Source organism: Lissotriton helveticus, chromosome 1_1 (assembly GCF_964261635.1).
Source record: "Lissotriton helveticus chromosome 1_1, aLisHel1.1, whole genome shotgun sequence".
NCBI lineage: Eukaryota > Metazoa > Chordata > Amphibia > Caudata > Salamandridae > Lissotriton > Lissotriton helveticus.
Window position 1 is genome coordinate 830,405,525 of NC_136057.1, and position 14,923 is coordinate 830,420,447.

The following is a 14,923-nucleotide window of genomic DNA, read 5'->3' on the forward strand; positions in this document are numbered from 1 at the left end:
TGGTAGTATAAGGGTTTCCGGCGCCCGTCCTTAGGGGTCGGTGAGGTACACGGACTTTCTCCTACAAGCTGTTCATCATTAGCATGCATGATAGGTCCACATTATGATAGATCCAGCACTGCTACTGGCTCCGACATCTCTAGTTGTAAATGGGTTGTTCGGGGAGTTGTTGTTAAGGGGGTTGAAAAAGCGGAAACTATACATTGTAGGTGACTGTCCATCTAGGCCTGGCGGGCACATTGGCATTTTCTTCTTTGTATGACATACCACGCCGCCTGACCTTCGGGTTGTGGGCTGAATGGCTGTGTACGTTATCCTGTCCAGATATTATGTTCAATGATGCGCCAGGTGCACTGGCTGTCCTGACCTGGGACCTGTTTTCTGAATCCGCAATAAAAACTTCTTTAAAAAAAAAAAAACAGTTTAAAACAAAAAAAATGCCTCTATGATAGCTGCGACATTGGTCTGAATGCTCAAGAGTAGCAAACTTCGCACCCTATTGACAACGTAAATACCAACTTCTGTATTTATGTTGGTTGCAAATACAGGTACTAGAAGCCTAGTGACCAGGCTATATACATTGATTTTGAGATTGGTACCTCGAGATCAGGAAGTTTGTAAGATACACTTGGGACATCTCAAAGAAGAAAAATGCATATAATATGGTAGACTGGGCCAGAGAATTCTTTGTGCACTTACTGGTGCAGAAATCTGGTGGTTACCAGACAGTTAAATAGGGTGGCGATCGGGTGAGAAAGTCACCAGGGTTTCCACTGCTCCCTCGTATTTTCTCCCATCCCTTTAGCCATTTACCCAACTTTAGGTAGTCCAACGACTGCACTAAATATTTGGCCATTAACGTGTCATCGATTGTCGAGGACTTCTTAGCATAGGATGTTACAGGCTCTGTTAGGAGCAGTTAAGGCATTTTGAAAAAGTTGGCAGAACCTGCATGGTCCTTGGGGTCAAAATTATCGCTGTAGAGAAGATGTCAGTTCTCCCAAAAGTGATACAAGATAGATATTGTGAAACAGTAGGGTTTCTGCTTCAGGTTTATAAAGGGGTATAGAGAGCCTGAGTAGCTTGGTGTCAGTGTACAGATAGCCCAAGTGTAGGGGGTTATGGGTGACTTCTCTGCTGTAATATTACTAATCTTCACTAATCATCTTCACCAACTCTTGGAAAAGTCCCTGCTAAGACCAATAAACAATGTCTTTTTATTGACCACTCACTGTCCAGTAGGCCTCTATGAAAAATTCTTGGATACCAAATGACCAGATGATGACAAGGAACAATGAGTTGGAATACAGTGTAGCTGAAACAACGTTGTCAAATACATGAGCAGATCAGGGAAATACTTCTTAAGATTACATACAGAGGACACTACATGCCTACATATATATGACTGGCCCCTATACAACACAAGCTGGAGGAGATTCAGCGGAAAGGTAGCGGTGACACATATCCTGTCTGAGTTTTAGAACAATGTTTTCGACAACATACAATCAGTAACAGAAGCAGCATTGGTGCAGTACTTTGAGGTGATTCTGCTAGCCGCCCATCAAAAGAACCAAACCAGCTTCACTTCAGGCAAGAAAAGACCCCACATTCTGATAGCGAGGAAACAAACTATTTTGACCCTCCTGGCTTCCCTTTTTATTTGTTCTACTGACATGATTGTAGAGTCGAAATCCTGTCTTGTGATCTATAAAATAAAGCACCACATTTTCAAGAAATGTGAGGGGCCGTTGAAACTGTACCATTCCAGGATTGAATACAATTAAATTCCCCCAAAACGCTACCTGTGCTCAATATTTTAAAGCAAGTTAGGTAACTATGAAGACAGAGCTAGGAAAGTTGTGAGTTGCAAATCTGACATGGAGCTTGCATATGATTTCAATCCGGCAATTGTGAAATGGATCTACAATTCTGAGACAAAGGCAGAGGGGGTAGATGGTTGTAGGGAGGTGTTTGAGGGATGCAGGGTATGAGAGTGTGAGTGGGTGAGTTGGATCAGGAGGTCTTGTGAGGACTGTTCATATGCTTTTACAAGGCGTTAAAGAAAAAGTTACTTACTTTCAGTAATATCTTATCTGGTAGAGTCTACATCTTCTCCTGGTTCCTTAACTGTTTCCCCAGGCATCAGACTGGATGCGGAAGATTTTTCATGAGCAGTACCCCTGCACGCCGGTTGGTGGCATCGATCGACTCCGCGTCCGATGTCGCAGTACCTATATAGGCACCACCAAGGCGTGCTGATGACAGTTACTTTTCACGACTGTCCACGCCAGAAGCGCAGATGTATGAAGAACACTGACCACTGGTGTGTCAAAACTAGGGCCCTAAAAGGGGTCATCCCTGTCCCTAGAAATCCGGTTGAAGAGTGGGGTGGATGGGTGGGTCGGTAAGGAATCTCTGGCTAGATATAGGAAGGGTCAATACTGATTTGTTTATGGCTGGGTCTGTACTGGGGTGACAAAGTGAGCTAAAGATTCAACCCATATCTGTGACTGGGAGTGAGTGTCTGAAAAGATTCAGCGGTCCATCCATCATCTCCTTGTGTTTGCGTTGCCCAGTCGTGGGTACCTTGCTCACATTGCCACTGCATTCAAGCTAGCTGGGCTTATGAAGGGTGTTACCCCAAAACCGGTCTCAGGATGCTTGTTTCTGGACTAAGGAAGACCTGGCTTGGCAGCTCGGGCTGGACTGTTCCCATGAGAAACAGGGCCAAGACTGATTTGCATATAACAGTGTCTGAACTGGGGTGGCAAAGGGAGCCAAACTCAGATCTGTGACTGGGTGGTGAGTGTCTGAATAGTGTCAGCACCCTGTCCATCCTCACCTTGTGCTTGCTTAGATATAGGCTCTACCAGATAAGGCATTACCGAAGGTAGGTAACTTGTTCATCTGATAGAGACTCCTACCCACAGATTCCTTAACTTTTGAATAAATACTCAAGCGATACAATCCCTGGAGGAGGATCTGTAAACTGATTTTAAACGAGAAAATCTTGCAGAACCAAAGGGGCAAAGTGCCCATCCCTCAGACCGACTGTGCGGACAGTAATGTTTAGTCAACTTGTACAGGGAAGCCTATGTTGCTACCTGGCAGATATCCAGGACTGGAACTTCGTGTGCCAAAGCAGTAGCGGCCACTTTAGCTCTAGTGGAATGAGTCCTTGAACCTTCAGGGGGCTGCTTCTTGTCCAGTGCATAGCAGATGTTGATGCAGAGCATGACTCAGCTAGAGATGGTCCGCTTCTGCACTGTCCGACCTTTCTTTTCACCAACATACCCCACAAAAATGTGGTTGTCTACTCGAAACTCTTATGTGCGGTCAAGGTAGAACGACAACGCTCTTTTTGGGTCTAGACGGTGGAGTCACTCCTCTTCTTTAGGGGGATGTGGACGAACATAAAAATTAGGCAGGGTGATAGATTGGCCTACATGAAAAGGGGTGACCACCTTAGGTAGAAAGGAGGCCCTTTGTCTGAATAGATTGAGAGGTAAGGCAGCTTAGATGATAAAACTGCAGCTCAATTACTGTGTCGGTAGATGTAATTGCCACAAGGAAGGCTGTTTCCAAGGTGAGAAGCATGAGGGGACAGTTGTGTAGAGGGTCAAAGGGAGCACACATCAAAAAAGTCAAAATCAAATTAAGGTTCCATAATGAATGGTGAAGGAGGGAAGAGATGAGTAAGACCCTTGAGGTGCCTATGTAAAATAGGAGACTTGAACAAAGAGGGTTGATCAGGCAACTGCAAGAAGGCAGATAGACAGCCCTTAACAGTAACCAGATCAGAGCCCCTGATGGGCAAGAGAAAGAATGAAAAGTAAACTTCAGAAAGGGGATCAACTGATTTTTCTTCACACCATTCCACAATTTGTTTCCAACTGCAGGCATACTTTTGTTTGGTGGAGGACTCCTGGCTGCCAAGATGACTTTATAGACTTCAGGAGGAAGGTTCAAAGCTGCCAACTGTTGCCACTCAATCTCCACGCAAGAAGGCAGAGAGTGGCCAGGTTTGTGTGGAGAAACCTACCCTTTTGCTCTTACTAAAGGGGCAGCCTGATCGGAGGATCGATGGCCATGCTCAGTAGCTCGGGATACCAGACTCTCTGTGCCCAGTTCAGAGCCATAAGGATGGCGATGGCCCTAAGGATGGCTTGGGCCCGGTCGTTCTTGATCTTGAGAACTCTTGGCAAAAGTGGTATGGGCGGAAAGGCATACAGGAGGCCTGAGCTCCACTCGTGACAAAAAGATTCTCATAGCGAGTGTCGCCTTGGAAACTGCAGCACGCAAAACTGCTGACATTGCGCGTTCTCAGAAGGGGCAAACGATCTAGCCAAGGCTCTCCCCACTGCTGAAAGAGTCCTTGCGCCACCTCCGGATGTAGACTTTATTCATGATCCGCTAGGCACCCTCGGCTGCATTTGTCCACCCCGGTGTTCAGATAACCGCCAGGTGTTGAACCACCATTGGTATGCCCTGCTGTTTCAACCATGTCCAGAGACGCATGGCTTCTTGACAAACGGGCCATGACCCCATCACGCCCTGTTTCTTGCAGTACCTTGTGGCGTTGGTGTTATCTGTGAACACAAGTACCGGACGCCCCCTGATGGAGGGCAGAAGGGCCTTCCATGCCAGTTGGATCGCACAGAGCTCCAACATGTTGATCTGGAGTCCGGAATCCGCCGGAGACCAGAGTCATCTGATCTCCACCTCTCCCAGATGGCCAGCCCATCCCTGGAGTGACGCATTTGATACTACTGTAAGATCTGGTTGGGGAAGGGAGATGGGTCTGCCTCTGATCCAATCGTTGTTTGTTAGCCACCACTGCAGATCATTTGCAGTTCCCTCCGAGATCTGGACCATCTCGTAGAAATTCCCCTGATGCTGCGCCCAGTGGAATTTCAGGTCGCGCTGCAGAGCCTGCATATGCCAGCTGGCACGTGTCACTAGCAGGATGCAGGAGGCCATGAGGTCCAGCAGCTTCGGAGTTAGTCTCAGCAAAACCCAGGATGGAGGATGGAACATCGGTATCATATCTGGATATCCTTGACTTGCCACTCATGAGGATAAGCCCAAAACTGCACTGTGTCCAGAACAGCTTAGATGAAAGGGAGCATCTGAGAGGGGGGTCAGGTGTGAGTTTGGCATGTTGACCTTGAACCCCAGTTTGCAGTAGTCTGGAGGTGGGAGACAACAGCCTGGGGCGAGCCCGCCTTCGGCAGCCAGCCGTCGAGGTAAGGGAAGACAGGCACCCTTGACCTCCGCAGATGAGCAACAACCACTGCCCTCACTTTGGTGAACACCTGAAGGGTGCTGGTATGGTCAAAAGTAAGCACAGTGAATTGAATTGGTCGGGCTCTACTGTAAACCGCAGATAGCGCTGGTGGGGAGGCAGGACGTGGATATGAAAATAGGCATCCTGCAAGTTCAATGCTACCATCCAGTCTTCTGGGTCCAAGGTAGACAAGACTTGAGCCCAACGTAAGCATTTTGAATTTCCCCTTTTTGAGGAAGAGATTGAGATTTTGGAGATCGAGGATAGGATGAAGGCATTTGTCCTTTTTTGGAACCAGGAAGTAGCAGGAATAACCACCACAGCCTACTTATGACACTGGAACCCTTTCTGTGGCTCTCTTGGCCAAGAGAGCCATGACCTCCTCATGGAGAACAGACAGATGATCCTCTGTCAGCCGATCGTGCGATGGTGGTGTGGGATAGTCTGGAAGGAGAGGGAGTAGCCCTTTTGGACAGTCTGCATAACCCACCTGTCTGATGTTATGGACAGGCAGTGGGGCTGGGTGCCCATGGTGTTAAATGGGCAGACCAGGAGGTTTTAGAGGCTGATAAAGTAGTGGGGGTGGTGTACGGACCAGACCACTGGCCACTTGATCCACGAGGTCTGTGGGTACCACGTCCTCAGCCACGCAGAGGCTGGGGAGCCTGTGTGGCATGGTGCCTGGGCGGGAATTGGAACAGCAAGTAGTCTCCTCCTGAGCTACAAAAAGCCGATTGAGGTCGACGTGGGGCAGCAGAGAGGCCTAAGGACCTTGCTGTAGTACAAGAATCTGTAAAGCACTCAAGTACCAAATCTGCTTTGTCTCCAAAGAGACTAGTGCTATAGAATGGCATGTCTATAAGGGAAGCTTGGATTTCCCCCAAAAAGCCAGTCATCCTCAGCCAGGCATGGCGCCTAAGGACAACCGTTGTGGAAACCGATCTACCAAGTGAGTTGGTTGTGTCAAGTCTGCATCAAGTAGTGAACTCTGCTGCGTCTCTCCTGTTGGTGCCACCTCGGGAGAGTACAGCCCGGGCCTCCTCAGGGACCTTTGGCCGCACTTGTACAACCATATCCCACAAAGTTTGGGAATAGTGGCCAAAAGGCATGCAGTGTTCACAGACCACAATGCCAAGTTAGCGGAAGAAAACATCTTCTTCCCAAATGAGTCGATCCTCTTGGATTCCCTATCTGGGGGAGCAGTAAGGAAAGCGCCTTTGTAGGTGGGGACTTTGATACCAAGCTCTCTGGGGTAGGGTGTTGGGTGAAGAAGATTGGGTCCCCTGGTGCGGGGCGATGGCAGCGGGCAATCGTCCTTTTCACAGAAGCCCCGTGCTGGGTTTGGACCAGGTACCTAACAGAATATCAGTGAGGGCATCACTGACTGGGAGTAAAGGTTCCAATGTGGGGACTCCTGGTTGCAGCACCTCTGTCAAGAGATTAGTCTTGACTGCCACAGTGGGTAGATGAAGGTCAAGGACCTCAGCCGTCCTCCACACCACCACAGGTTCCCTCCTCTGTAGCCATGGTAGGGGGAGTAAAAACCAGCATCAGGAAAATTATCTGGCCGCTAGCCTCATCCAGGTCCTTAAACCAGTCCACAGTCTGGTCGTCCTCATAAGGCTGGTAATCTAAAGGATCCAGTGACCCCTCCCAGTCTCCCCTGACGCGCAGTCGATGAAAATAAGGCTCAGGCTCTGTGACGGAGTTGGGGATGACAATGGGGAATGCACCGGGTTGGGGGGTGCACCAGTAGCATTGCCATCGGGACCAGCATCGGGGTAGGTCAAGATAGCAGAACTGGCATTGGTCCAGAACCAGGAATGGTTCCTTAGGGCCCACCAGAGCTGGGCCGGAGTCGCCAGCGCGGAATAAGATGGGGCCCCTTCTGACCCTGTGGGGCCCAAAGGCACGCCCATGGGATCGGCCACCCAAATTTGTGACACTGTTGGTTGGGCGGGGTTTGCTCCGGCCTTTGTAAATTAGGAGAGGCATGGAGTTGGCCTAGGTTCCGGGAAACAAGGCCTAGAACGCTAAGCCTCCCTCATCTCGTCGGCCGACGTTTGAGTCAAAGAGCGCTTTATCTTCTTGCACTTATTTTTGAGTCTCCTACCTTGTGTCCCAAGGACTTCGAATGAGACAAGGACAACTTTGGGCTCTGTGAATGATCCCGGAACCTTCCTCTTGACTGGGGTCTCAACTTTCACAGAGTCATATGCCAGGCCAGCCGCTGGAAGCTTCAGGAACTGCTCACTCAAAGCCTTCGGGCCATGGCCTGGCAATCAAAACATGACTTGGTGTTTTGGTCGTATTTAAGACACCAAAGACACACGAAGTTTGGGTCTGTCACCGATATTGGTCAATGAGAGGTGCCGCAGGGCTTAAAACCTGACTTGCATGAAGGCGTCCTCGATACACCAAAGGGAAAACCTCAAAAAGAATCAACAAAACTTAAAATAATGGCTGTCGAAAAATGTCAGAGGGTTAGCTCTTCTCTGGATCATCGCTGGCTGGCGCAGAAAGAAAAGAACTGACTTTAGCAAAACTGGGTGGTGCCTATGTAAGTACAGCGAAGTAACCTATGGCGTGGACGACGGACGCAGAGCTGATTGACGCCACCTATCGTACAGCTCATGAAAAATCTTCCGGCTCCAGTCTGACGCTTGGGGAAATTCAAAAGCAGACAGATAGTTTGGCATATCTTCAAGGCATGCTAAACTGACCCCTTAAATGCAGAACTACTGCCTCTATCGTCAGCACCTTCCCAGCTCCCCTTCTGTGTTTGGTTGATTGAAATGCTGTTGAATGAGACTGCCTCCTCTCTATTCACTGAAGCAAAGTCCCTATTTTTTTCCTTGACTCCACGGATTCGGGCAGATGTTATGCTGTGTAGTGATACCTTATGATTAGAAAGGAGGTTATGCTACGGAGGGGTTGCCTAGTATGAAAAATGGGAGTTTGTGGTTCATCTACATCCTGGGTTAAGGTGGAGGTGATGTGGTGATGAGATATCCTCCAATTAATTGAGGAAGTATGTGGTGCAGGGGAATACTTTCATTAAGGAAGGTTTTAAAATGTGCAGTGATATCCTGGGAATGAAATGGGTGCTATGTTGTGGTCTGATAGCCCTTGAGTAAGGAGAGTACTGCATTGTTATCTTGCATTGTTGTGATGTCACTGGATGAAATCGGGTTTATTTTGTTGTATGATAGCACCGGATTAGGTAGGAGTTGTTTTGTAGCATGATAGCTTTCAGAGAGTGCTATGCAGTGCAGGGATGCCCTCTGATGAAGGAAAAGTTGTGCTATGGGGCCATACCTTTGATTACTAAGCAGCTTTTGTTGTTTAGTGAAATAATGGAATTTATGAGTTCTGCGGTGTCGTGCTAATCTGACACTAGGGAGGAGATATGCGAGGAAGTGATATCCAGTGAGAGGAAGCAATTCAATATTACACAGGAACCAAGAAGAAACATTTTCCTCTAATTAATGGCTACATATCATACATTCAAATCCACATTTTGTAGGTCCTTGTTTACCAATACAAATCTGATGTGTGCCTTCTGAACAATTCTCCTTTTTTTTCAGGGTCGCTCTTGCAACAAATGTTTCTTGTAAACTTTTTGGGGTCTATGGCTGTCAAATCAGATGCATCTATTAAGGTCATTTATGAAGCTATGAGACAGGTTTTGGCAGCAAGAGCAATCCATAACATCTTTCGCACAACAGAATCCCATCTAATGGTCACCAGCAAAACACTGAGGTAAAAAACGAACTATTTACTATTACCAAATAACAATCTGAGTGTTGATTTTTTTTGTTCCATCAGCAATATCCTGTGCTGACAAGCATTCTAGAAGACCTCATATTAATAATCTGATCTCTTTAAATCAAGTTATTGTTTTGAAATTTTGGAAATGTCCATGCATTCATTCAAGTTATTCAAGTTTCTGTGTCTGATCATCAGTTAAGTTTGTGATCCTCATTCTTGCTCTTCCATTCCCAATATGTTTGAATAACACGTGTAGGTAAAGGGACATAAAATGGGCCGAAGCTAAATGAAGTGAAGAACAAAGTGGATGTGTGTTCCTTCCATGCACTGTGGCCCTGCTCCACATTCCTATATTGTATACTGCAATGCGCCTTATTATTTCAAGCCTACCTAGAAATAATCTGTGATCTGTTCTTTTCTTGGTTACTATAAACAGCTGAGTTCCCAAATATTCTGATTTGCCCAAAGCTGGTGCTGTTCCTCTTAGACAAACTCAGGTTCACAATTGCTGGACTCTAATAATCTAAAATTGGGCAACAACAAGGCTACACAACATATCTTCTAGTTTCTAGGAAGGGGAGCTTAAAATGGTTTTTACTGTTATTACCTATTTAGGTCGCAGTTCTTCCTCATGGGATCATGGGGCGCTGGCTTGCTTTAAGAGAGATAACAGAACCTATCCTAGCCAAGCATATCTGTAGAATCTTGGGAGGGTGGTGACTGGAATCACATCTCAATGCTTTGAAAGGACATATTATTTACATTCAATAATGCTTTTTAGGTAGTGAAGCTGTAATGTAACCATTAATTCATCCTAAATACCTTAAGGTGCCAGACGGAATCCTGTAAACATTTTGTAACTATGTAGTAACAGCAGGGTCAATATTAAAGGTAGGACAGACTGCCATAGTCTGCCCTCCGCTGCAGCACACCTTTAACCGGGTCAGTGCATCGTGCCACAATGAATGCACTGTCCCCAGTGCAGCTTCAAACTCGCACCTGCCAGGGGGCAACATATTAGTGAAGGATGATTGACTCTTTGAAGCCACTGGTCCACCTTTCACTGCGCAGACAGCAGCTCACTTTGCTGTTGGCATTTGGCAGACAGCTACTGTGAGTGACTGCATTTGTGTGCAGAGGGATGCGGAGGGATTGTTGGGGGTTAATAGGACTACCTTCCATGAGCTTCCATTTCCACAATGCAAGAATCCGGAACAAGGCCCTCGACTGGATCCTCTCTTTCCTCTCCAGCAGAACGCAGCAAGTCAGACTCCCTCCATTTGTCTCATAACCGACTCCTACCACCTGCGAAGTTTCACAAGGATCCTCCATCAGTCCGATCCTGTTCAACATCTACGTGGCCCGCTCGCATCCATCGTCAGAGCACACAAACTCAACATCACACAGTATGCAGACGACACCCAACTCACCATCTCACTATCCAACGAACCCAACATCACCAAAGCCAACTTTCCTGATGGATTGGAAGCCGTCTCCAGATGAATAAAGAATAGCTGCCTTCAACTCAACACAGACAAAACGGAGGTACTCGTCATGGGCCCACACCCTGATAGCTGGAACGACACCTGGTGGCCCCCCGCCCTCGGAGACCCCAGTCCACCCCCACTCACCAAGCACGCAACCTCGGAATCATCCTGGACTCCAAATTCAAAATGGATCACCAGATCAATGCCATCACCTCCTCCTGCTACCATACCCTCTGTCTCCTCCGTAAGTGGATCCCCCCGAACACAGGAAAACTGTCATACATGTCCTCCTCAGTAGCAGACTGGACTACAGCAACGCACTCTATGCCGGGATCAAAAAGAACCTCCCCCGCAAACTCCAGAACGCCGCCATCAGACTACTCCTCAACCTACCGCGCCACATCAGCCAACACCTATGGGCCCTACACTGGCTCCCTGTTGAGAAGAGAATCACATTCAAGCTTCTCACCCATGCACACAAGGCCCTCCACAACACTGGACCCGACAACCTGAACCTCTGCCTTGTGTTCCACGCTCCCCAGCGTTCTCTGCACTTGGCCCAACTCTCCCTCGCAATGGTACCGCAGATCAAGAAAAGCCGAACAGGAGGGCATTCCTTCTCCCTCCCGGCCAAGGCATGGAACTCCCTCCCTCTCCACCTACGACAGACTGCATCACTCCCTAAGTTCCTAAAGGACCTCAAGCCCCGGCTTTTTGATGTAACTCAGTGAACCTCCAGGATCTGCGGAACCCCTCCCCCCGTCCCTGCCCCCGCCCACTTTCCCTCAGTATCTTGAGACCCGTTCCCGGTCAGTAGCTGGCGCTTTAGAAACCCAAGATTGATTGACCTTTCCAGGGGTGCACTGACCACTCACCACCTTTTTTGTAGCGCACAGTGAGTGCACCCACTGACAGCTTATTTGTCTCTGCGTCCATATTTATAATTCCACACCGATGCAGAGGCAAAGCTTTCCTCATTTGCCAGGGGCCACACCTCCATGCAAATGAAGGCATGATCTGTAATGCAAATGAGGGCATTATCTGAAATACAGAAGGGCCTTCCCAGGTCTCTGCCGCCCCTTCTGTAGTACCAAAGCGCCCTAGGTGTCAGGATTCCTAAAGATCTAAACCTCTCTGTCTGCTTAACATTTCAACAAAGGGATAATCTACACATACCAAAGGTAAAAGCCCTTACCTGGAAAGAAGCTTGGAGATTGAACAACTCCAAGATGGCTGACAGTGCATGAAGAAGTGCGGTCTAGTCTTTTCTGCATTCAGAGCTCTATTTGGAGCGCTCGTAATAGAACGCTAATGCACTTCACCTGAGTCCCCAACGGAAGAGCACGCATTCGTAGTATCTCTCGAATATTTCGTCAGTTAGATAGTAGGTATCGTCAAGTTAGTCTGGTTTTCCTTCCCGTACAACTATTACAGGATCCTGAGAACATTTACAGAGTTGTGTTTGGTTCCGGACACCTGCTTCGTCGAAGTCTTGTTCCCGGTACACATGCGCACATCATCCCTGAAGTGAAAGCTGACTTCCTGGAGACCTGCACAATGAATTGAAACGCTACCTCATCGTGGGAATAGTGTTTGAAAAGATGGAACACATGGGCAATAGTTTTCTGTGGTGACACTGCTTGACTGAAGCTTGCGCGGTCTATTCGAGTGAGCAGTGTATCTACTGTGGAAGGCCGTTACTAGGCCATACACGTGGTCCGCGGGACTGCAATGAAGGACACAGACACAGTCAATACCTGTTAGCCGGAAAGACCCCGAGCGGTCTTCCGCCTTGTTTATTTATACCCCGGTGCGAGCCCGCCCCGGGGTATGCAAGGATGCGTGAGAATGTAGCAACATTGTATGAGAGAGTCCGGGTGGCTCTCTACATCCCTCCTTCAATTTAGTCTGTCCTTTCAACCCAGCCTTTGCTTCAAGGCGATGTCCATGCAAAGTCTCTCAACCTCTGGCTGGGTCCTGGGTTGGTTTGTAGGTTGTATACCTTTGACTGCATGCACACAGGGATGTCACCACCCCAGCAGGGGTTGCGTCTGCACTTTCACCTCTGCCAACCACGCCTGGTCTATTGGGGATGATCCTAATGTCTTGGCTTGCTGCCAGGGGCGAGTTTTCTCGGTCCTGCATGGCCAGCGGCGACCTGGGGAGTGATGTTTCCAGATCCGGACCCACCTGTTCCTCAGCATCTCGATCTTCAGCCGTTCTTCGGGCCTCCGTGGGTCCTTTCGCCTTCTTGAAACAAGACACGTTGCGGGTAACCACCTGTCCTCCCCGTCTGGCGGTAACCATGGTGCCCCGAACCTCCTCCACCATCCATACTTCCGGTTCATATGGGGTTCTGAACTTCCACCCCGGGTGTCGATCTCGGACCACCACGGTGTCACCTACTTGCAGAGTCGGCTCTTGGGCATGTCTTGCCTCACTCGCTCTTCGATTTGTCTCTTGCCTCCGCGCCTGAATGGCTTCCTCATTCCTGCCTTCAGGCAGCCACGTGTGGTCAGTCGGAATGCTGTCACGGGGCGCTCTTTTGAATGGGATGTGTGCTGGGGCACACTTCGTGGTGCTGTGTGGCATCTGCCGATAGGCTCCCAGGAACTGATCAAGGGCAATTTCAGGATCCTCTCCGCTATCTACCACAATCCTCAGAGCTCGATTGAGGGTCCTCATCAGTCTCTCGACCTCCCCGTTCCCCTGGGGCCATAGCGGGGTGATCTTCCGGTGTGTGATTTGGAGGTTCTGGAGATAGCTCTGAAACTCCCTGCCCTGGAAGGGTGGCCCATTTTCTGATTTGATTTCCTCTGGAAGCCCCATAGTGGCGAATATGTGATTCAGGGCCTTCTTGACGTGGGGAAACGCCGTGGATTATATTACTTCCATTACCGGGAACTTGGAGAATGAGTCCACCAGGACGAGCGTGTGCCGGCCATCAGGGAAACTCCCGAAATCAATGCTGAGGTGGGTCCACGGCGTCTGGGGAGCCTCTTCCGTTCTCACCGGCGCTGGTGCCGGTTCGCTGCCGGTAATGGTGCAGGCGTGGCACAAGCGCACCATCTCGTCCACCCTGCTGTCCATGGTTGGGAACCAGAACTTGCTTCTCAGGCGGGCTTTTGTTTTGGCCATCCCTTGATGACCCACGTGTGCGAGCTCCAGGATCCTGGGCTGGAGGACTTCAGGTATTACGATGAGGTGTCCCCTTAGGATGACTCCTTCGTCACCTATGCTCGGCTCACTCCGGATTTGCCACAATTGCCGACGTGTGTGGCTGACTTCTGCTTGAAGGTTTTGTGCCCCATCCAGGAAGTGGGCCCATCTGTTTCCTTCTAGGGCATGACGGACTCTGGACAGCGTTTCATCCTGTGCAGTTGCCTCCCCGATCTCTGTCAGTGTCATAGTTTCCGGGCACACTGCTTGCGAGATCATGTGAATGAACGCCTCTGCTCCCGTTCCATCTTCCAGCGGGCGGATTGGATTAGTGACATCCGGGTGTCGGGATAGGTAGTCAGCGGGTTTATGTGCCCCGGGCCTGAAGACGATCTTGAAGTTGTATCCTTGCAGCTGGACAGCCCAGCGTTCTATCCGTGGGGGTGCGAGCCTGGCAGATCCCGCGAAGAGAGGCAGTAGTGGTTTGTGGTCCGTCACTACGCTGAACTCTTGACCGCACAGATAGAGATGGAAGTGTCGGCATGCCCACTTTATCACGAGGGCTTCACGCTCGATCTGTGCGTATCGGGTTTCAGTGTCAGACAGAGCTTTGCTGGCGTAAGCCACTGGCTTCCACACCTCCGGTCCATGTTCTTGTAGTAGCACCACTCCTAGACCTACCGGGCTGGCGTCGACTATTAGCTCCGTTTTATGACGGGGTTGGAAGTAAGCCATCACAGCCGTGTCTAGGAGACTTGCCTTTATATCTTGAAAAGCTTTGTTGTCCGCTACTGTCCATTCCCACTTGTGATCTTGTCTCGTGAGCGCTCTTAGTGGTTCCGCCAGGGCAGCTAAGTTAGGGATGAAGCGGCCACAGTAAGTGGCCATGCCTAGGAAGCTCCGCACTTCGGTGGGGTTCCGCGGAGTGCTGGCAGCCTTGATTGCTTCTGCTTTCTTGGGATCGACCCTCAGGCCTTCTCTTGTGAAGGTGTATCCAAAGAAATCTATGAACTCTTGGTAGAAAGAGCATTTCGATTAATGTAGGGTCAGGCCGCTGTCTACTAGTCTCTTCAGGGTTGCCCTCAGGTGCGCGTGGTGTTCCTCGAGGGTCGCAGAATAGACCAGGATATCATCACTTAAGTTAATTACTCCACTCAGCCCTGACAGCACCTCACGTATGGCATTTTGAAACACCTCCGCGGCTGAGGACACCCCGAAG

General features: G+C 49.2%; 1 protein-coding gene across 1 annotated transcript in view; it reads left to right on the forward strand.

Moving 5' to 3' along the window:
• APPL2 (adaptor protein, phosphotyrosine interacting with PH domain and leucine zipper 2) overlaps positions 1-14,923 on the forward strand; it is a 697,983-nt gene that overhangs the window by 604,766 nt on the left and 78,294 nt on the right. Inside the window, exon 17 of the mRNA XM_078674621.1 lies at positions 8,875-9,049. Within this exon, the coding sequence (XP_078530747.1) occupies positions 8,875-9,049 (175 nt within the window). The remainder of the gene's footprint in view (positions 1-8,874; positions 9,050-14,923) is intronic.